Source organism: Anguilla anguilla, chromosome 6, assembly GCF_013347855.1.
Source record: "Anguilla anguilla isolate fAngAng1 chromosome 6, fAngAng1.pri, whole genome shotgun sequence".
Taxonomy (NCBI): Eukaryota; Metazoa; Chordata; class Actinopteri; order Anguilliformes; family Anguillidae; genus Anguilla; species Anguilla anguilla.
Genome location: NC_049206.1, coordinates 56,382,633 through 56,403,797, shown reverse-complemented (window position 1 = coordinate 56,403,797; position 21,165 = coordinate 56,382,633). Strand labels below are relative to the sequence as shown.

At 48.0% G+C, this 21,165-nt stretch overlaps 1 protein-coding gene across 1 annotated transcript in view; it reads left to right on the top strand.

The window, feature by feature from the left end:
• The first annotated feature begins 2,944 nt into the window (after positions 1-2,944).
• Positions 2,945-21,165, top strand: part of mettl24 (methyltransferase like 24) — a 38,696-nt gene continuing 20,475 nt past the window's right edge. The window contains exons 1-2 of the mRNA XM_035421488.1: positions 2,945-3,334; positions 18,806-18,904. Of these exons, the coding sequence (XP_035277379.1) occupies positions 2,990-3,334; positions 18,806-18,904 (444 nt within the window). The 5' untranslated portion in view covers positions 2,945-2,989. The remainder of the gene's footprint in view (positions 3,335-18,805; positions 18,905-21,165) is intronic.

Below are 21,165 nucleotides of genomic sequence, written 5' to 3'. Positions count from 1 at the left end.
GGTATTTTATCTTGATAGCAGCTGTGGTTGTTAGAGACATAACACCTAAAACAGATGATTAGCACCTTACAATACTGCAAATAAAATGATTTATTTGCATCAAGCATTGCCAATTGCACCTGTGACCTAACATTAAAAAAAAAAAATTACCCATATGCCGTCTTGTATTTTCATACAATTCTCATGTTTTCATTAGCGTCTCAATATGCTTCTGTTGCACTATTTCAACCGACAAGCTTGTGTTGAAAGTTAACATACTGCTCTGTGCTGAATTTAATAGACATGAGTAAACGCACGCAAATTCCAATACCGACTTACCCAGTGAAGCGGTCAACTGCAACCAAAAGCAAACATGTTCTGAGAGAGGAACGCTGATTTTGAAAATAACGATATCTTCAAAGTGAGCCTTGGATGTTGAACTTCGCTCCCCGTTTGGCTCTCTGTGTCGGACAGAAACACCCCCAAAGGTCAGGCCAACCACCCCAACAGAGGAGAACTGCCCATCTTCAACTCGTTAACGTGTGAGGTCACAAATATGTGATTAGAATGCTCATACCTGAACATTCTAATGATGATGTATAACAGTCATTACTGGTAACTGGCATAGAATTTTGCAGAAAACATTCCAGACACATTCTCTTCAAAGGATTACAAATAAACAGACCCTGAGAACCTCGGAAGACCCAGCACGCTTACGATAGTGAACAAGACCACTGAACAGCATCTCCACCTGGAGCACCTGTTCCTTACCTCACATATTTATGAGATGTTCCGGTTCGTTTGCAGCTCCGTGGTCCACCAATTTAAACGCGATGGTTTGGACCCCTGAGAAGTTGGTTGCACACTACATTCACCATCACTTGTCCTCCCTGGCTAGTCTGTTTAATCAAATCAAATTAAATTAAATGAAAATTTATTTATACAGTGCATTTCACAAACAACTGTCACAACATGCTTCACAGATAACCCTGGGCTAAACACCCTGTATAGCATCTTTGGGTTTATGGAAATCACATTTATTATTATTATTATTATTATTATTATTATTATTATTATAACTGCTTGCAATAAAGCGCCGCGCAGGCTGACTGGAATCTGCCGGCGCGCAGCCTCGCGCCATGGCAACAGGTGCATTCCGCAAAAACGTGCGGCCATCTGCTTCTGGGCCAAGTGTCACGGTCGGGAAGAACAAAGGCTGATGCGCGCGGGCTATGTGTCAACACGCGCCGAAACAAAGCGGAGCAACCAGGGCAGAGAAGATCGACGGCAGAAAGAACCGCTCGTCTCTACTTTCCTCTCAGCGCTATTCGACCCGATGTTTCCTTCCTTTTATAAGACCCTGATTTATACGCCGAGGACAGAACGAGCCGTATAAGAAGCGCCTTGTTAACATGCACAGCACGCCCACTGCCCCGAATAGATTCAAATCCTGACTACATCGCCTGACCCCATTGTCTCTTCCTGCCGTTCCACAAACATACAGCAGGGGGCAGTGTAGCGCTTTGTGTTCTGATTTCGCCATGCGGCAAAAACAAGGCCGTTTTTTTTTTACTTTCCCCGCTGTGGGAGATTAGTGCAGCCACAGATTTACTCCTGTTGATTGGCCGTTAACTCAAAATGATTTCAAATAAAATAACTGCATAAGTACATCCGTCAGACAAGTACAGCATATATCAGATCAGTGCGCTTGGTTATTATGGGGGATAATATCGAGTACTTAAAGCAAAAGGGATTTTGTTTTGACTGTGACCTACATTGATATGATAATACATTAGAAAAAAAGGAAAATCTCAGGATGGCACCATAAGTCCAGCACAACATCATGTCTGCCTGGAAAAGGCATACTTTTTAAAATGATCTGGTTTTGGGGGATTCAATAGCCAGGCATTACAAAAATCATTACCATCGACTGTTTTCACCCTGACGTTCAGTAAAAACAAAAATACAGTGTGTTCACGCTTCTGCACCCTCGACAACCTTTTGATTTACTTACAGTCCCCGACCGAAAAGACCAACAGCTAATGCACTTAAATTTAGTTTCTCGACCGAAATTTCACATTTCAGCGACGGATGAGTTCCACCCCCCTCCCACCCTCGCCACGTCGAGACAAAATAATCCCTCTGCCTTTTTTAGTTTTTTGTTCCCTGCTACACGCCCCCCCCTCCCCCCGCCCCACCCTTTATTATTCTCCCTGGCCCAATCAGTCTTCTGCAGGGGAGATGTTAAGATGCCGACAGACAGGCCCGCTGTACTCACAGCGATCCGTTTACACGGGGCACGGTGTTGAGTTACAGCGCAGCCGCAGTCCTGGGGGGGGGGGCGAGGGGGGGGGGGGGACACGCTGCTGCTTTTTAAAGGGGGAGATTCCGCTGAGAGTTGGGGAGGGGAGAGAGGGGAAGGGGGGGCTGGGGTGTGTTTGGAAACGCGAGCTGGAGTGGGGTGGTGGGGGGGTGGGGGGGCACGCTGCTGCTTTTTAAAGGAGGCGATTCCACTGAGAGTTGGGGAGGGGAGGGGAGGGAAGGGGGGGCTGGGGTGTGTTTGGAAAAGCGAGCTGGAGTGAAGAGGGGGGGGGGTGGGAGTGTGGGGAGGAGAAAGGGATAGAGGGAGGAAGGAAGGAAGGGGGAGTTTCCTAAACTGGTGACTGCGCGCGGTGCGCTAGCGAGCACGGAGGCTCAGTTCGCAGAAATGCGGCGCTGGAGGCAGGTGGCCCGTGTCACTGAGCTCCCAGAAGGCACTGCCCCGGGGTAACGGCGGGATTCGGCGCAGACCGCGGCGGCGCACCGGGGAGCCAGGATCATCGTCGGAGCGGGACGGGGCATGGAGGGGGCCCGGGAGTGAGGGGCGAGGAGCGAGGGGCGAGGGGCGAGGGGCGAGGGGCGAGGGGGAGAGTAGGAGGGGAGGGGGGGCGAGGGGCGAGGGGCGAGGGGGAGAGTAGGAGGGGAGGGGGGGGTGGGGGAGGTGGGTCCGTGGGACAGCGAGCGGACAGGGATGGGACGGGACAGGGACAGGTGGTGCCTGGCCCTCAGGGCGTGCGTCCTGCTGGCCGTGCTCTGCGTCTGCGTCCACCTGTACCTGGGACGTCCCGGCGGGCGGGGAGGCCAGGTGCGCCCGGACGGCGGGGGGACCCCCCGGGTGACCGCGGGAGGAGGAGGAGGAGGAGGAAGAGGAGGAGGAGATGGAGGGGCCCTGGGGCCGAACAGCGAGGACGGGGCGCTGAAGAGGCAGGTGACCTACGTCAGGACCCCGAAAAGGGATGCGGGCGCGGACGGAGGGGCGCCACCCGGAGGCGAGCACCCCACGGCCTGCTGCCCGCCGCTGCACCCGCACAGGAAGGTCAGTGCCAACCAGGGGACGGGGCACGGGCTGCCAGTCAGGACCTCCGTTTCACAGCCATATCTCAAAGTGACAGACGGGAGATTTGGGGGGGGGGTGGGGTTGAGTCAGTAATGGAAGGGATCGAAATCAATAAATGATTAAGTCGCGCCTACAGTTCCCGTCGCAGGTAACCAAGGTGCCTGATGCGTGTCACTTTGAGAGTGTAACTGTTTCTAAAAGGTCTTCAGACTGGTTGCACAGGGATCGATACCAAACTGGGCAATGGCTCACTCTTGGGTAGTAAAAGAGCAAAGATATTTAGCTTCTTTTTTTTAAAAGAAATTTTCCACGGTGAGCTTCTGGCCGAAAGTGTTTGTTATGATGCAGGGGGGGCTGGGAGGAGACTGAACGCTCCCCTGTTGGGTTTGGGATTCGGTCGTTTCAAAGTGCAGCGCTCACTGCAAAACTTGACGGAAAGACTTTCACTTCCTCCCTCACCAGCAGGCAGCGGGCAACAGACCGCGTTAGAGAGCGGAATCGGAGGACCAAGAGACCCCCGTTGCTGGCTCAACAAAAACGCCATTCACAACCACAGGCGGTCCCCTAATTGTTCTCTCCAGAGGTTTCGTGAACGCTCGGCTTCGGGGGGGGGGGGGGGTGAGCTTTGACCCCCAGAGAGAATGTAACACGGGACAGATACGGCACCTCAGCGAAGGGGGGGGGGGGGGATGGATGCAGTGCATGTTCGCTCAGATTAATGAAGTACATCGTCACTGCTTCACACCGCGCGATGAAAATAAACACTAATGAGTTCCTGCGTTTCACTCACACCCTCACCACCGGGTTCATTCTCAATGCGTCTTAAAGACGTTGCTGCTGTTCTGAAGATGCATGAGAAATGCACGAAAGGGATCGGAAACGGAATGCAGAAGTTATATTGGGGAAAAATGTGTTATATATTAATACATTTATGGGTAAATATACCTGTTATTGCCATCTTTATCGTTAAATATTTTCTTAAAAGGCCACATATTTACAACACATTACATTATATCGTCTTACATAATTTAGCAATGAACTGAACGTCCAGGACTCTGATTGTGATGGAAAAAAAATATGGTTACGGCAGATGAATATTGTGTAATTATTCCTAGAGACAGAGGTCGTATGTGGGACAGAAAAATAAAGATATTGATCTGTTGTGGTCACAGGGGATTGTGTGGATTGATCCCTTGTGGAATTGTAGAAAGTAAACAAAGCTGCACTGATCGATCTGTTGACTTGACGTCAGACTGATCCAAGTTCGTCGGGTTGTGCACACATCACATGTTGAGAGGGGTCTCATTTGAATTGCCCTCCATACATGAGGCCCGGTTTAGCGTAAGATGATTACTATTCATTCCCCTCTTCATAGCCAAACAGGACCCAGTCAATAACAAGAATAATTTGATGGTAGTTTGAGAGATAAAGGAGCAGAATGAAAATCCTCTTCAGACAGCAAAATGGCTCCCCTGACCCTCCTTACCCACCCTCTTTCTGTCTGGATTTCCTTTTGGGATAATAACATCATATGCACAGCTCTGTAAAGATCATCAAAAGATTATGTAAGGTCTTTTTTTTCTCCAGTTCTTAGAAGTTATCTTGTTTGCTGCACTAATGGTTATGTTGTCCAGTAAATGTCACACTTATGATTATAAATGGGCCTTCAGGGCAGAGCTGTATCCCTTCGACGCTCACTAATGTCCTCCATTTTGGGAAGTCACTCTGGATAACAAGTGTGATTTGCTCAATAATTGATTTCAATGTAATGAAATTTTTTTTTAAAACAGCCACATACGTCAGTTATTCTGACGTGTCGTCATTGACGACGGCTTCCAGGAAGTAAAAGGAATATTGGAAGGATGTGAGAGGCCCAATCACTGCCCTCAACTCCTCCCATTTTTCACACCTCCCGCCATTTCTCTGCCTCGCTCCCAGAGAGGCGCCGCTCGCAGTGGGAGAAGGAAGGCGTAGTGGGGGGGGGGTGGACGGAGGCGGGGGGGGGGGGGGGGGGTGTTTGGGAAAGATCAACCTCCAGCAGCGCTGCCGGTCTCTCCGCGACAGACGATCGGGAGAAAAAAAACATGGCGGCGTGCGGCAGATCAATCCGCCCTCTGTCCGGACCTGACAAGGCCGGCTTAGAGACGCCAGACAAGGGCAGCCTTCAGTCCTCCAGTTTCCCACGAGTCACGGGGGGATCTCGCCGTTGAGACTCCGTCACGTCCCGGAGGACGACGCGTCCGTCTGGATTCAATCAACGCTTGCCCTTAACGTTGAGGCACCGTTACATCCTGAACGTTCAGGTTTTTTTTTTTTTTTTTGAGGAGTTTTTTTGTTTCTGTACGGATTCTGTTAAGCCAGTCATGTGATCACCCAGGGTTAGCTCTCCTAGCCCCTACGAGCCAAACATTAAAGGACAAACGAGGACTGGATCCAGCGCTTTGCGCCTTGGCCGAGCCGCAGCATTAAAGCATGCGTTTTTGATAATGATATGCGCTGCTAGCTGGTGCATCTTGATGTGGACTGTTGTTGTTGTCACGGGACTGGCATTAGCCCTGGATCGTCAGGGTTGTCCGTTTAGCTGTTTGGACACGGCTGGTCTTGATCTCTGCTTCTGTCTCCAAGGAGCTGCAGTAATTAAGAAGAAGCCTTGCTCCTGTCTTGCTTAGATCCTCTCATACATTTCAATGCTAAGGTGACAAAAAAAAATAAAAAATTGGGAATGGACTTCTCTGCGTGACCCGGCCGGCCAGTCTCACAGGCCAACCAATCAGCTGACCCTGCCCGGCCTATCAGCATGACCCTGGTCATCCGTGCAGCCGGCAAACTGCAAACTGAAACGAGGGGGCCTCAAATCGACCGAAACAAGGCTTCCCCACCCAAAAACTCACAGCTCAGAGGAGGGACATGGGATGCATTTACAAACCGGGCATTTCAACAAAGCAACAACAAAAAAAACCAGGGAACGAAAAGAGAAAAGAGAAAATCTGTGATGAGCGATCTTCATCATGGAACCTGGCTCCTGTAATATGCCTGAAAGCAGCATTTTTCACAAAATAAAAAAAGACACTTCAAGTTAGTGAAAGGCTGAGGTACTTCAGGGCCGAGACAGGCTTAATATTCCTGTGAAAATGAATGACAGAAGGAACATCTACAGCTGCCAAGCGCTTGAATCTTCAGTACGTCATAATGCCTCACCTCTAAAAAAGGCATCAACGCCTCCACTGTCTCGGGTCTGTTTTCATTAGTGAGGGATGGCATCTGTAGATGAAGCACATCCGGACCAACCAGTACCCCCCCCCCCCCCAAACCTCACACCCACGCCGCCACCACCACCACCAGCAAAGTCAAACCCTGTGAGCGTTGGGAAAAAAAACGCCTGCTTAGCACAGGGGTCTGACAGCAGCCACTGAGCCTACTGTGAGAGCCACACTCTCGGGAACGTTCCGACAACGTTACTTCAACCTTGAAACAACGGCGCGTGCTGAGAAACGCCGCAAGAACTTCACGCGCCTGGCGTCCCAGGCAACACGGTGCCCCAACTGGCCGCCCGAACCTTCGCGGCTACGCGCACCTGGACGTAGTTTTCCTACGACGAGGTCGGCTCCGATGAATCGCGTTTCGTCGTCAGGCTGCCGTGTATCGCTTTGGCAACCCCTAAAAAAAAAAGGAGAGCTTCAGCGTGAGGTCTGGGCTGAAAAAAAATGCTTTGCGGTTTTTTTTATTTATCAGAGGAGGCCCGATCGCTGCCAGGAACCATTTGTTCCACAGCCTGCTCTCCGTCCGCCTCGAACGTTAACACATTCACTTTGGCTCCAATCGCTGTGCGAGGAGCGTTTTGAAGACACGTGGAGTCTTCAAGCGTGCGTGCACGTGTGTGTGTGTGTGTGTGTGTGCGTGCACGTGTGTGTGTTTGTGTGTGTGTGTGCGTGCACGTGTGTGTGTGTGTGTGTGTGCGCACGTGTGTGTGTGTGTGACTTTGCGGCCATGCGGCACAGCTTGCTTTACTCAAAAAGCAACAATTTGTGCACACGTATACCGCTGGCATACTGACAGCACCCATTTCCCCCCCCTTTAAAGACCCTTTATTCTCCTGAGAGAGGAAACATGAGAAGGCACACCAGGTCCGCTCCGTCACATTTCACAACCCGAGGCATTCACACCCCAATTAGCAAGAGTCCAAAACATGCGGCAAAAAAAAATGACTAGTTTAAGAACTGAGACAACAAAAGTAGCCACGTCATGTGACAGGGTCCCCAGACAGCTTTAAAAAGCCCCAAAAGGAGGTGAAATGAAGCCCAAGTAGGAAGGAAGCAAAACAAATAGCTGAAAAGCAGGTGCCAATTTTATTTGAAGTGTTAGGTTTTTTCTGAACTCCAAGTCAGTGTTCTAAAACTCCGTCGCTCTCAATTACCAGTTAGCGATTGTTACATCAGCATCGGAATGTTCGGGCGAGAACATTCCAGTCGCATATTTGTGACCTCACTCCTTACAGGGTTGAAAGGCCGAAGCTGGCCTACTCTGCCAGGGGCGAAGGACGGGGGCATGAAAAAATCTGCTACGAGTGGCCCGTACCCAAGCCCTTCCTCCAGAGTAACCGCGAACAGAGCCGTCATGGAAAATCCTGCGTCCAAAGCAATCCCGCGTTGCCTGAGAAACCACGGAACTCACAGCGTTGTGATTGGTGCTCCTGTTCCGGACGCGGTTCCATTGCAGAAAAGGCGAGCGACAGTGTGGGCGCTCCGGTACATTCCGCCTCGGATGGCGTGCGCTTCTCCGCGGCGCTACGAAAGGCCCCGCGATGGCGGAACGCAAAGCCGGGGCAGCCATCTGAAGAATGCCCCCCCCGACCCCCCCCCTCCCCCGAACCGCTCTAATAAACGGCCCCCTTGTCAGTCGCTTCCCGATATTTACGCCCTGCTGAGGTCGAGAGACTGCGGCCCGCGCCCCGCGCCCCGCGCCAGGCTCACCCGCGCCCGGCTCGCCAACGCACAGCAACACAAAGAGATCGAGCGCTCTCGCCGTCTCCCAGCCGAAGAAGCCCTTTTCACAACTGTAAAAAAAAGTATTTAAGTGCCGTTTAAAAAGTTTCCCGGGGGGGGGAAAAAATAAAAGGCAAGTCGAAAGAACAAAAGACTTCACCTCAAGACAATAAAAAATCCTACCGAGAACTAAAAAAAAAACTCCATTAAAATGAAATGATAGTTTTTTTCCCTGAAAATGACTACTCAAGCACCAGACCTTTCCAACCAAGAAAAGGAATAAAACAGAACTGGCCGGCATGGCTAATCGAGGCCTACGCGCACAGTTTCCCACTCTCGGGGATAATAATTAGCGCGTCCTACGCACGGAAGAGACGCATTTTTTAAAGGACCGTGTGTGAGAAGAGAAGGCGAGAGGCTAAATCAGAGACGACGCGTGTAGCGCAGCGGGTAAGGAACTGGGCTTGTAACCGAAAGGTCGCCGGTTCGATTCCCGGGTAAGGACACTGCCGTTGTACCCTTGAGCAAGGTACTTAACTGAAATTGCTTCAGTATATATCCAGCTGTATAAATGGATACAATGTAAAAAAAAAAACATGCCATGTAAAAGTTGCGTAAGTCGCTCTGGACAAGAGCGTCTGCTAAATGCCTGTAATGAAATGTAATGACGCTAATCGACAATTACAAAATAAGTAATTGTACCTTACTGAACCCGTGTTCAGCAGTTGTCTACGATCATGAAAATGCACTTTTGTACGTCGCTTTGGATAAAAGCGTCTGCCAAATTAATGTAATGTAATCGGCCCCAGCGCGGAAGAGCAGGAGGCAGCCGAAGAGGACCCACTTTCAAAGGTCTCGGAATGCCGCGGTCGCTCGCGGGAGAGCGCGCGGCCTGTGCGTTTCCGCTCCAGGATATTGCGGCTCGACGTTTTTTAGCGACAGGCGTTAATTGAACTGTCAAGCTGATTAAAACCGCGATTTGCGCACCGCGATGGCGGGGGGGGAAGACATGGATGGTTCCGCGTTTCAACTGCGGCCCTTCAATCGTTAATGCATTTCTGTCAAAAACCCTAAACGTCGCAGTTCGGCATTCTAATATGCATATTCATTTCAGTCGTGAAGTCCACTGGAAATGCGTGCTTGTATAAGGCTAAGCTTAAAATACATACTCTACACTTCAGGAATAGAAACGAAAATGGCTTTAAATTGTAACCGTTTTTTGTCAGCGACCTGGCCAAATAACGCCAGCGATTACCGCCATAACGATCCGCCTTTTCACTTTCGTATGGATCGTGACGGACTCAATTCTCTTCAGATTAAAAATTAATATCTCGACCGCGTGCGTTTCGAGAGGCAGGCCACTTCCATTCCGAGTCACGAACGGTAATTATCTTTTCTGCAATGAAACTACGTCCGCAACAGGAGCACCAATCATAACGCTGTGAGTTCCATGGTTTCTCAAGCAACACAGGCGTAAAATGAGTCCAGACAGGGGGTATATTCATCCAGCTGAATATCCCACCACTACACCTCACAGTACATTACAACAAATGATATGGAATCCAATCAATCCCGAAATAAATAGATTTTTTTCCCCCTGTACTTGACAAAAATATACAGGGCCTAATCATTTGACAGGAAGGGTAGTTTCTAAGGCAACCACTGACACGCGTTGAGAGATTTGGGTTAATGATATTCACCACAACCTCTTTCTTCAGGGCAACAGGAACGTTCTGCAGATGAGCACACTGGAGAAGAAGATATACTTTATTGAACCCTGTGGGGTAATTTGTCCTCTGCATTCGACCCATCCTTAGTTACCTAGGAGCAGTGGGCAGCCACAGTGCAGCGCCCGGGGACCAACTCCAGGTTTGAGCGCACCTAATATGCATGTCTTTGAGTGTGGGAGGAAACCGGAGTACCCGGAGTAAACCCACACGAACATGCAAACTCCGCACAGAAAGGCCCCCCAAGCCGAGATTCAAACCCACGACCTTTTTTTGCTGCGAGGCGAGAGTGCTAACCACTATGCCACCGTGCCCGCCCGTGAGCGATGGAGAGCGGTGGTGGGGGTTGTTTTTTTTTTTAGATATTGTATCAGGAACACCGACCGGCCGCGCTAGGCTAGGCTATTCATTTTCAAACTCAACGGCTCCCTGCTGGGGGGGGGGCGCAGGTGTGACGAACGGGTTCGACGAACCGGCGAAATGTCAGCTAATTTCCCGGTCGGAGGGAAACGGCCCACGCTCCACCGGAGAGGGGCGCGGAGATTTCGGTCTCGCGCAGATTACGGGCCCCGCCCGGCGAGCACTGCAGCAGCACGCTTCGGCTGATCTTCTGAATGGGGAGTCGCCCCGAGAAGACGTGCGTGTGTGTGTGTGTGTGTGTGTGTGTGCGTGTGTGTTTGTGTGTGTGTGTGTGTGCGTGTGTGTGTGTGTTTGCTGCCTCTAGATTACTTTTTTTATTTTTTATTTTTACACACGGCAGAAGAAATTGCTCTCGAATAAATTAGCAAAATAGCATGTTCGCTTTGTGCAAAACCGGTGAAATGGGAAATCACGTCTTCTGTTTCATCCGCATTTAAAATGTCAAACCTCCACCATTCACGGGGAACGTCTTTTGCCATTGTATCCCAACTATTCCTCTCAGGGAATCAATGTATAAACAAATTATATTGGTTTGCAGGCTGTGCACTGTCGTTTTACATTATGTGTTGGTATGAGCTGAATATATTTAATCAGAAACTGGAACTACAGAAAAATGTTTATTTCTTCTGGAAAGGCTGTCCTGTGGCATGCTAAGATAGAGCATACCGTGTTACTGCATAAAACGCACAGCATTTGTATTTAAAAACAGTTGAGATTTTCATCTCACCATCTGGTGTTTTTGGCTTCAGTGGTTCTGGTTCTCCGGCTTTGGAGGGTTATATAATTTTTTAGGTGGTGGTGGTGTGGTTGGGGGGGGGGGGGGGGGGGGGGGGGGGGGTGCATGAAAATAATAACTGCCAGTTGGCCTGTTCCTGTAACCATGGCATGAGAAGGTTGATTGGCGTTGCTAGTCACATGACTCATATCCAGACCTCAAGTCTAAAGTTAGAATGAATTTGAGAATTCGAAACCAGTTTGACAAAATGCAGTCTTGATTTCAAAGCAATCTTAGAAATAGAGAGAGTGGTGTATATTTCAACAGGATGAAATGGATTGTAAACGTGTCAAAGCCTTCAGTATTCACACAGTAATGAGTGATGTACCAGAACATGAGGTGCTCTAGGACTCTCTCTGTTAGAATACTTTTCTGATTTGTTTGATTGAAGACACCTGCATTGTGAATCATAGCTTATTCGCCTCCATACAAAAGAAATGAAGCAAAGATCGTATTGATTTAGTGTCATCGGTAAAGTTATAGCACGTGCAAGACAATGTCCTTAAGACTGAAAGCGGAAACCCAACTGTTGTTGGGCCTAACTGTCAAAAAAGAAGAACTGTCCAAGACTGTGTAATTACTTTTTCTAGTTCCCAGAATTCTCAGCGTGTCCCGCCCATGGCCACACCTCTCTGTGAAGTGAGGACACATCATGAAAACTCAGCAGCAGCAAAATAAGCTCGAGAGGTTGACACGATTCCCACTGAGCTGGATTAATGCTGCGCTCCATCAATGTTAACTGCTTAATCAATATTCATTGATATGCTGATATGATTATGTCTGTTTCATGAACAGACGAAGATGTTTGGTCATCATTTCGGTCAGGTTAAACGTTTGCTGACCCATTGTTTCCACGACAATCGAGTCAACTGCGAACACTGCAGGTTGACGGTGGTGATGATGATGATTAGTAGTAGTTTATTATTATTATTGTTGCACCAATCTGCTGCAGGTGTTGAGTCACATTTCATACGCTGAATATTAATTGCAGCTGGAAATTTACTGGAGTTAATTACCTAACTCCAGGGTGCACCAACAGTGTCACATCCAAGAGCAAATCTTTATAGTGGCACATTTCATTCCCAAACAAACGTTCACCAGGGAGCATCAAATTATCGTTGCTGCGGGCAATTGTTGACACAACAGATACCGATAAGCTGTCCAGCTAGATCAATTTCAGCACCGTGCACATTGTGTTCATAGGCTTCTGCAGCTGTGGCTGTACAATATGACTAGTGTGCCTCGGGTTTTAGTCAAGGCGCTACACAGCAGCTGTGTCTCGCGTTCCAGCGGTCTCGTGACAGTACGCAACATAAATATGAGCACATAACCACTGTAGGGTTTGGTAATGAAGTGAGAGGAATCAAATTGCTGAGCATAGCAGTGGGGCAGAGCCAGTCTCGCTTGAATCTACCCTGCCGTCCTACCGTAACAAACAGGCTATACGGAAAGTAGTGACAAAATCACGTCAGGATAATAGCACGCGTCCAATCCCAGAGATTCGTACAACGCAGTGTAGAGCGGTGTGACTGAGACGAGCGACCGAGAGGTAAACGGCGGAATCTCGTTATTTAACGGCGGTTAAACAGCGCTCGCGCAGGCAGCAGCCTGAGAAGGACATATTTTAGAATGAAGAGACGTTAGATTGAAAATACCCAGGGAGCGAACGGGAGCCACCTGTGTAAACACTGGCGATGTTAGAGCTTTAAGCTCCGCTTTCAGCTGTTTTCCATGTAAGGAGAGCGATTTTTTATATGTAAAATAACTACAGAGATTTCGGTTAAAACAAAGCATATGGCGCGTATCAGCGGAGCAGAGGTACAAACAGAGCTCGCGGTGCGTGGTTGCGTGTTGAACTCGGCAGTCACTAAATGTCACTGCTCTCTAGATATACTGTAAGCATAAAACAAGAGAACTGTTAAAAAAAAAAAACCTGCCGACTCGGAAAAAGAACGAGCTTCCTGGCCCTGAAGCAAGAAATAACCCTTCAGCCTTATCAGACGAAATAAACCCTCCATTTCCTGGGAAAGTTCAAAGAACTTCCTTTGTGATAAAAGGCACGTAAAATCGCAACAAAGGTGGTACATATAAATGTCAAAGTACTCATAATGTTCCTGCTTGTTCTCTAAGACAGGCCCCCGCCATTGTTAACTTGATATGGCAGATTATTTCATACCATTTCTCTATTTAGCTTTGGGGCGAGGCTACGGCTGGACAGCTAGTACCATTTCCGATCCGCGTTTTCGGCCAAATTGACCCAGATTTTCATTCTCGAGTCTTGTGGGATTGAAAAACCAGCTGGCATTTGGAATTTTTTTTCTGTTATCAAGGCAGCTTTAACAAAACGTTGAATTAACAGCACAAGACTGTCTGATCTTGGAGTAGGCCTACACCCTTTAATAGGTCTCCTTGGCAGGGCAGGCTGTTCTTGGCTTTTGTATATATGTGCCTTTTCCCAAGAATTGGCTGAGGAAATTGGTTTCATTTTGGCTATCAGTAGCAAAAAGTTTGGTGAAAGTTGGCTAAATGAAAAGAGAAGGTCCCTTTAGGCTACAGAAATGGACGACACAGAAAAGACATTAAAATTAAATATGTTATCAAGATATTACGGCATTCATTTGGCTCTCGAATGTCCACGGCCTTCGAACTTCGGAAGGGACAGGCAGATTGCGACCTGGTGGGGCCTGGTGGCCGTCCAACGCAGGCTTCTTTTATCTCTCTAACTCAAGTCTGGCGTGCTCAACAGAGAAAGCAACCATTTAGCTGTTCACTGTAGCACTACAGTATGTACCTCTCACTGCTTCCATTTATGGGACTAGAGGATGGTGTGTGAGGGAGTAGAAGGGGGGGGGGGGTGTGTGGGGGGGAGAGGGTTGGGGGGGGGGGGGGTCGGGTCGGTGATTATGCCGCCAGCCTTCGTATTTCCTCGCGGTTCTGACAGGTCGTCTTGCTCACACACACACACACACACACACACAGAGCGGCGGGATGTATTCTCCGACGCACGGCCTGACATGTTGACGGCTCCGTCGGCGTCAGTTTGAGCCCCGGCGCGTCTCGCCCGTTATTTACGGCTGGCTTGGCGCAGCACGCTCCCCCCCCCCCCCGCCCCGCCCCCGCCCCCCCCTTACCGAGGGCGTCTGACTGCAAGTGGACACGCTTTATATTTCCTTCGCCTTTTTTTTTTTTTTTTAAATAGTTTTTCTTTTAACGATCACAACGGAACTCTTAAAATAACCTAAGTAGCCGCCACCCACCCAACCCCCCCAGCCCCCCACCCCCCCCCCCCCCCTCCACTCCACTCCCTCCCCCGCCCAAGCTGCCGCTCTGGATCGCGGCTGCAATAATAATCTTTATTTCGCCTCAAGTAGTGAATTTGCCCACAGCGCTTGTTGTTGTGTTAAGGTGCTTAGAGATATACTAATAAATAAGGGGAGAAGAAACTCCCAAACAGGATCTGGTGCCAATTTAATGTCTAAAAAACCATTTTGTCTCTTCTACCATCATCAATACTTTTTTGTTGTTATAAACTAGTGAATCATTATCCTCCCCGTCTTGTCACTAAGTGCTGCAAACCCTGATTTTTGGATCTAGACAATTACTCTGGATTTGTTTGGATACATGTACTACAGGCTGAGCCAAACACAGCTCCTGTTGAAACAGCTGACATCTTTTAAGGCACACAGAGAGCGATGTGTTCCTATTGAGTGTGTGACATTATAAACAGTTCACTGAGCAACGGTCAGGAAACGCGAAACTGAAAGTACTTTTGTCCGATACATTTCGTTCTCATAGTGTGAATGGTGAATTTTTCCATTTTATTCTTTGGAAAGGGCCTTCAAAATATATATCATCTTGGGCACAAAACATTTTATATCTTCGGGGGTCAGCTGCATGTTTTGATTTCTATAGCAATAGAAAAGTTGGAAATAACTTCAGAATGGCTTCGGGCTAAGCACTTCAGACTTTAAATGCTCTCCACTGTGCACACAATAGCGCACACGCAGTGTCTCCGCACTGTTTCAGAGAGGCTCAGTCAATCTGGGCTCTGACGGCGTCCTCGATGTTGAAAGCTTTCCTTTGTGTCTCATCAAGTCTTGTCATTTCCTTCTCTCCTTCTTCTCATTTTCTCTTTGCTCTGCAGAGTCTAGCTGAAAGCAAAACACTTGAGAACGACACTTTAAGGATTGATAGCCCCGTATAACAAGTGTGGAAGGGAAGGGGAAGTACTGTATCAGCGCCAACAGAAAGCCTAGCGCTCAGGAAGGCCAATGCAAAGAGATGGCGGACTGTTTAAAGGCCTGTTCGTTCTTCAATGGCCGCTGGCATAATTGTCCACAATTGGCTCTGACGCAGTCCACTACAGACAAACCGGCACGGAAAACCGGAAACGGCCGATTGGTCTTTGGCGGAAATGGCCAACTGCAGAACGTATGCAATGCAGGCCTATCAGAGTGAACGATAAAACGATGCGTCATGACAACAGAGCTGGATGTTGAAGGTTGCAGGCTCAGTTCCTAGGTGCATAGCAACACTGCCGCTGTACCCTCGAGCAGGGCACTTAACCTGCATTGCTTCAGGTACATATATCCAGCTGCGTAAATGGATACCATGTGAAGAATGCTAAAGACGTGCTAGTCGCCGTGGGTAAGAGCGTCCGGCTAAATGCCTGTAACGTAATGCAGCGTAATGAGCGTTTTTTATGCTGCAGACGGCACCAGACCGTGCACTATACAGGCAGCGGGGTTTCAGTCTGCCGGAGCAAACGGTTATTTAGGCCGCCTTCGCTTTTCTCAGAGAGGGAGAGGGAGAGAGCGCAAGTCCGAAACGTAACCGAAGGGCCGCAAACAAACACGAGTCCTCGCCGCCGCCAGCCAATTAGCTCTCAGCGGGAGAAACAAAATACGAGGTCGTGATTGGACGCTTAGGAGACGCTTGCAGGGGTGTGGGGTGTGGGGGGTGGGGGGGTCGGGGGGGGGGGGGGGGGGTGGATTAGGGCCCTGTTATCAATGCTACGAAACACGCGACCAGCAGTTATGATTAATCGCGCCGTCAGACGTAATTCCAGCCTGTCCCGTGGGCCAATCAGGAGGAACCGACCTCGAATATGAGGACTGTCCCAATGGCTCTGCCTCAGTTAACCCTCTGTGTGGTGTGATGTCACAAATATGCGATTAGAATGTTCTTAACTGAACATTCCAACGCCGATGTCACAACAACCGCTACTGCTGACAGAGAACAACGGAGCTCTAGAACACCGACTGAGGATTTTGAAAAATAAAACATTCCAAAAAGACTACTCTGCAAAGGGTTAAAAAGAAGTCTCAAGTATCAGACTAAAGGAGGCCTCGTGGCCACATTTCTGTAGCTGTTAAACGCATTAAACCGCGGAATGGTTACTTAATTTCACCTGGGTGGCCAGAGGAGAATGGGCTCCCCCCTTCTATAGCCAGATTCCTCCCGAGATTTCGTCCCATTGGGGAAGTTTTTTATTTTTCTCAGCACCTATTGTGTGTTTTTATTTTCCGTGGTACATTTTTTTAAAAAACCTCACTTGCTTGTTTTTTTTGACGGTTTACGTCTGATTTTTGAGCAATTTTCCTTTTTCCATTTCCTCCGTAAAGCGTCCTTGTGACAGCGCGTCTCTGTAAAAAGCGCTATACAAATAAAATGGATTTGAACCGAGCTGAGAAGAGGGCAGAGTGTAACACAGCAGTTCGGTAGTCGCGGCAACATGCAATCAATTTAAAACCCAGACTTGAATGGATGTCCGCAGCTACTATTCCACATCATCAGGACCTACCTCTCAATGGTGAATAACAGAAATGTAACACTGCAGTCATGGCCAAGCAGAAGGTCTGTATATACATATATATATCATCCCCAGAGAGAAGACAAATGGGTGTTTGTCTGCTGGCAGAATTGTGTATATTTTGCTAAGGTGACGAACGGCGAGAAAACTTCCAGAGGACAAGATTCTGTTTTCACAATGAGAGAGAGAGCGTGAGTGAGAGAGAGAGGGAGAAAGAAAGAGCTAAAGAGAGTGAGAGAAAGCGAGAGCGTGAGAGCGAGAGAGAGAGAGAGAGAGAGAGAAAGGTTCGTGCAGGCTTGCTGTGGGTTGTCTGTGTTCATATATAAGATCTGGCGTATGGTATTTTATGAAAAGTGTTCTCTTTTGCATATAAGCCGATATACGCTCAACGGCTGCAGAACTGGAGGCCTGAAGTCAGACTGAATCAGAGCAGGAGAGCAGGAGGAACACACTCCTCCTCCTCCTCCTCCGCAGCTGAAACTCCAGCGAGGACGAGTTCGCCGAGTTTGCGCGAGATACGCGGAATGGCGACGCGTCTGACACACGAGCTGAAGGGGGGGGGGTGGTTTGGAGGGGCAGTCTCGAGAGCTGAACAAGAACATGGCAAGAACGTGATTGAGCCTCCCCCTCCTTCCCCCTGAGACCGGGGTATGAGAGAGGGTTGTGCGCTGTGTAATACATGCCACCTGGTTACGATCAGAACACAACGCACACAGTAGGCCAATAAGGAGACGTGTTCTGTCTTCCCATTGGGGGAGGGGGTGGCGGGGGTGTGTGTGTTGGGGGGGGGGGGGGGTACCAGAAAGCTCAACCCGAGAGAGGTAGCGAGAAAAGAGCATAGAGTCAGAAAGCTAATGAGCAGTTTTACAGCAAAGCACCATCTCTCCCCACCTTGCCCCCAATACCCACACTTCGCACCAAACACCTACCAAACCACTGCAATGACAACGGCAGCCGCGCCAACCGCCATCCCGCCAAATTCTCAATGTGTGAAAGACAAGGCACAGGCTCTCTTCAGGCCCACACTAGGCTTTCCACAATGAGAATCCACAACCCGCCCCCCCAAAAAAAAACATTTTTCCAGCAGCTTGGCGGTAGATTAAAGAGGTATAATTTCGAGGCCACGTGCAAAAGAAACAGGGCCTTTTAATGCTGCGGTGTGCACACAAGGCTGTGAGCCGTGTCACTGCGTTAACGCACTGGACCTGGCTCTCAGCGCAGTGAGTCATCCCTCTGCAGAGCAGAGCAGAGCTGCTCTTGCTTCTGCCAGCTGTGCTAAGTCTACACTGAGCAGCAAAAAACACAAGCAAGGCTTAAATTATAGTTCTATATATACACAGTACATCTCTTTACCTTGAGCGTAAAGCAACTTGTCCGGGGTTCTTCGTACTTCGGAAGGAAATGATTCCAAATGTCCGTTTCATGCTGACGGGGTTCTGGACGGAATGTTGATGGAGATGTTGATGGTTGAACGATCTGTACAAAGAAACACACAAACACACATAAACAGGTCGTAGACCGTGATGTCAATAACTTGCATATAAATATAAAACAAATGCTCTTCCTCCATGAAAAAAAATAATTCTAGTTGCCACCAGTTTACTTGATAACATGGGAAGCTTTATAATCAGTTTCTGTTAGGCTTCATTATTAAGGCCCAGAAGCATTGAGGAATTTCTGGTCAGCTGACCCCCCTTCTGGAGTTCTGATTGGCTGTCTCCCGCTTCATTACAGGTCCCACGCTGGCGCATTGACTTGCAGCCCTGGGCAGCTCCTAGCCACGCCTTGGAGGAAGAAGCACTCCGATTTCTGAACTACATACAGACGCCTCATGTGAGTTGTTTGCCAATAGGAAGACACAAAATGTTAACGTACCCCGCCTCTAACACACTCAGTAATCTGACAATCCAACCCCCCCCCCCCCAAACACACACACACACACACACACATACAAATGCAGTTTTATAACTGCAATTTAGCAAAATGTAGTCATAACATAACATAACATAATGACGAGAACAGGCCACTCAGCCCAACAAGGCTCTCAATTTTCCTGACAAAATTGCACCTAGTGCTCTGATTAGCTATAGACTAGATTGCATCCAGCAGCGTATCAAGCCCGGTCTTGAAAATCCCCAGAGTTTCTGCCTGTACTACATGACCTGGCAGCTATTCCACACATTAAATACTCATTGTGAGTAGGAGGTAGTTACTGAGCTTTATTTGTGTGGAGCATTTCAGCGGTGGACCCAGACAGCTGCGTCAGTTTCTGAAAAAGCAAGTAATTATGCCAAAAATTAATGATAATACAAGGATTCCGAACAAAATGTTCTCCTCACTTAAGAAAAAAACAAGAGAAAAGTGCAAGAAGGGCAGACTCAATTGACAACTTTTTAATTACCCTACTGCGCAATGTAGTTTAATGCTCAGTAGGGTAGTTGAGCATTGATCTACCATATATGCTATATGACTAAAACTTTCAGTAAAAGTATCAGGACACCCCTTGGTCTTGGGCTGTTCTTCGTTTGGGCTAGGCCTCTTAGTTCCAGTAAAGGCAAATCTTAATTCTACAGCATACAATCACATTCTAGGTGATTTCATGCTTCCCCAACAGTTTGGGGAAGGCCCTTTCAGCATGACAATAGCCGTGGGCACACTACGAGTTCCTTATAGAAATGGTTTTGTCAAGAATGATGTGGAAGAACTTGACTGGCCTGCACAGAGCCCTGACCTCTACCCCATCCAACACCTTTGGGATCAATTGGAAAGCCAACTGCGAGCCAGGCCTAAACGCCCAGTCAGTGCCCCACCTCACTGATGCTCTTCCAGCTGAATGGAAGCAAATCCCCGCAGCCATCTTCCAAAATCTAGTATAAAGCCTCTCCAGAAGAGTGGAGGTTGTTATAGCAGCAAAGAGTGGACCAACTCCATTTTAATGCCCAAAATTTTATATGAGATGTTGGATGTCAGGCGTCCACATACTTTTGGCCATGTACTCAATATCATTATGTGCTTTTTATCATTTTAAATTGCTTGACCTTCAGCTGGATAAAAAAAAATGATTATAATCTTTTTGGTAGGAACACAGAGCTAAAAAAAAAAAGTCATTTGAAAACGAGCCAAAAAAGAGCAGGCAGAAATATTTTTAGGGTCACGCTTTTGAAACATCTTGGGGCCTGACGAGGAAATGATGTCTCACACTTTAAATGAATGTGATACTTCAACAAAGCGGAATTATAAAATCAACACATCACTGTGAACGTGGAGAAAAAGTTCTTCCAGCAGACCTGACAATGCCTCTTAGTTTAATGAGAATTTAGCTGATCATTTCTGGATAAATCTTACTGGTAAATAATTTGGTAGATAATGTAACACAGTGAACAAAGTCCTATTTCAGGATTTAAATTAGGGTAGCTTTTAATGGAGTGTTTGTTGTTATTAACTGCATTTTTAAAAAATCGTCCTTAGAATAAAGTTTCCAGACATAATGAGATTGAGCGAATGTGCAAGTCAAATTAACCGGCTCAATTTTTAAAGATGTCGGTTGAAAAACAGCATTACCATTTTATGGTAATGGCTTCTTTATGAATTTCAAGTCGCGGTTAATGAATCTCCATATCCGCTTAACAAATCGTGCAATTTCCTGAAACGATAATCGCCTTTCGTGTGATAAGCGTACACGCTGTCCCCCGCAAGTTTGCCTGAGATAATTGGGACGGCATGGTTCTAAATGACAATCGCAAGGCGAATCCTGCACACCTTAACAGGGTCAACGCAAATCTGACTTTCCACATGCGGACTCTGCAAACGAAACGAAGGTTCTGGGCCTGTTCGCGCGCGGCCCCGCGCGAGCATCCCGCGTTTCGTTTCTGGGTGCGTCTGCGTCTAGTTATGATTATGTAAAAAAAAATTTCACGTTAGCAAACAACAAACAGGTGATACTTCTACAAAAATATTCCAAGCACAAATTCCGCAGTTTTCTCTGTTGTATATAATTACTTCCCATGTTAGTATTTTAAAGCATTGCAATGATGAATTTTTCCTTGTTGTACGATTCAAGGGTTATTTATCAAACATCATCCAATAACACAGGG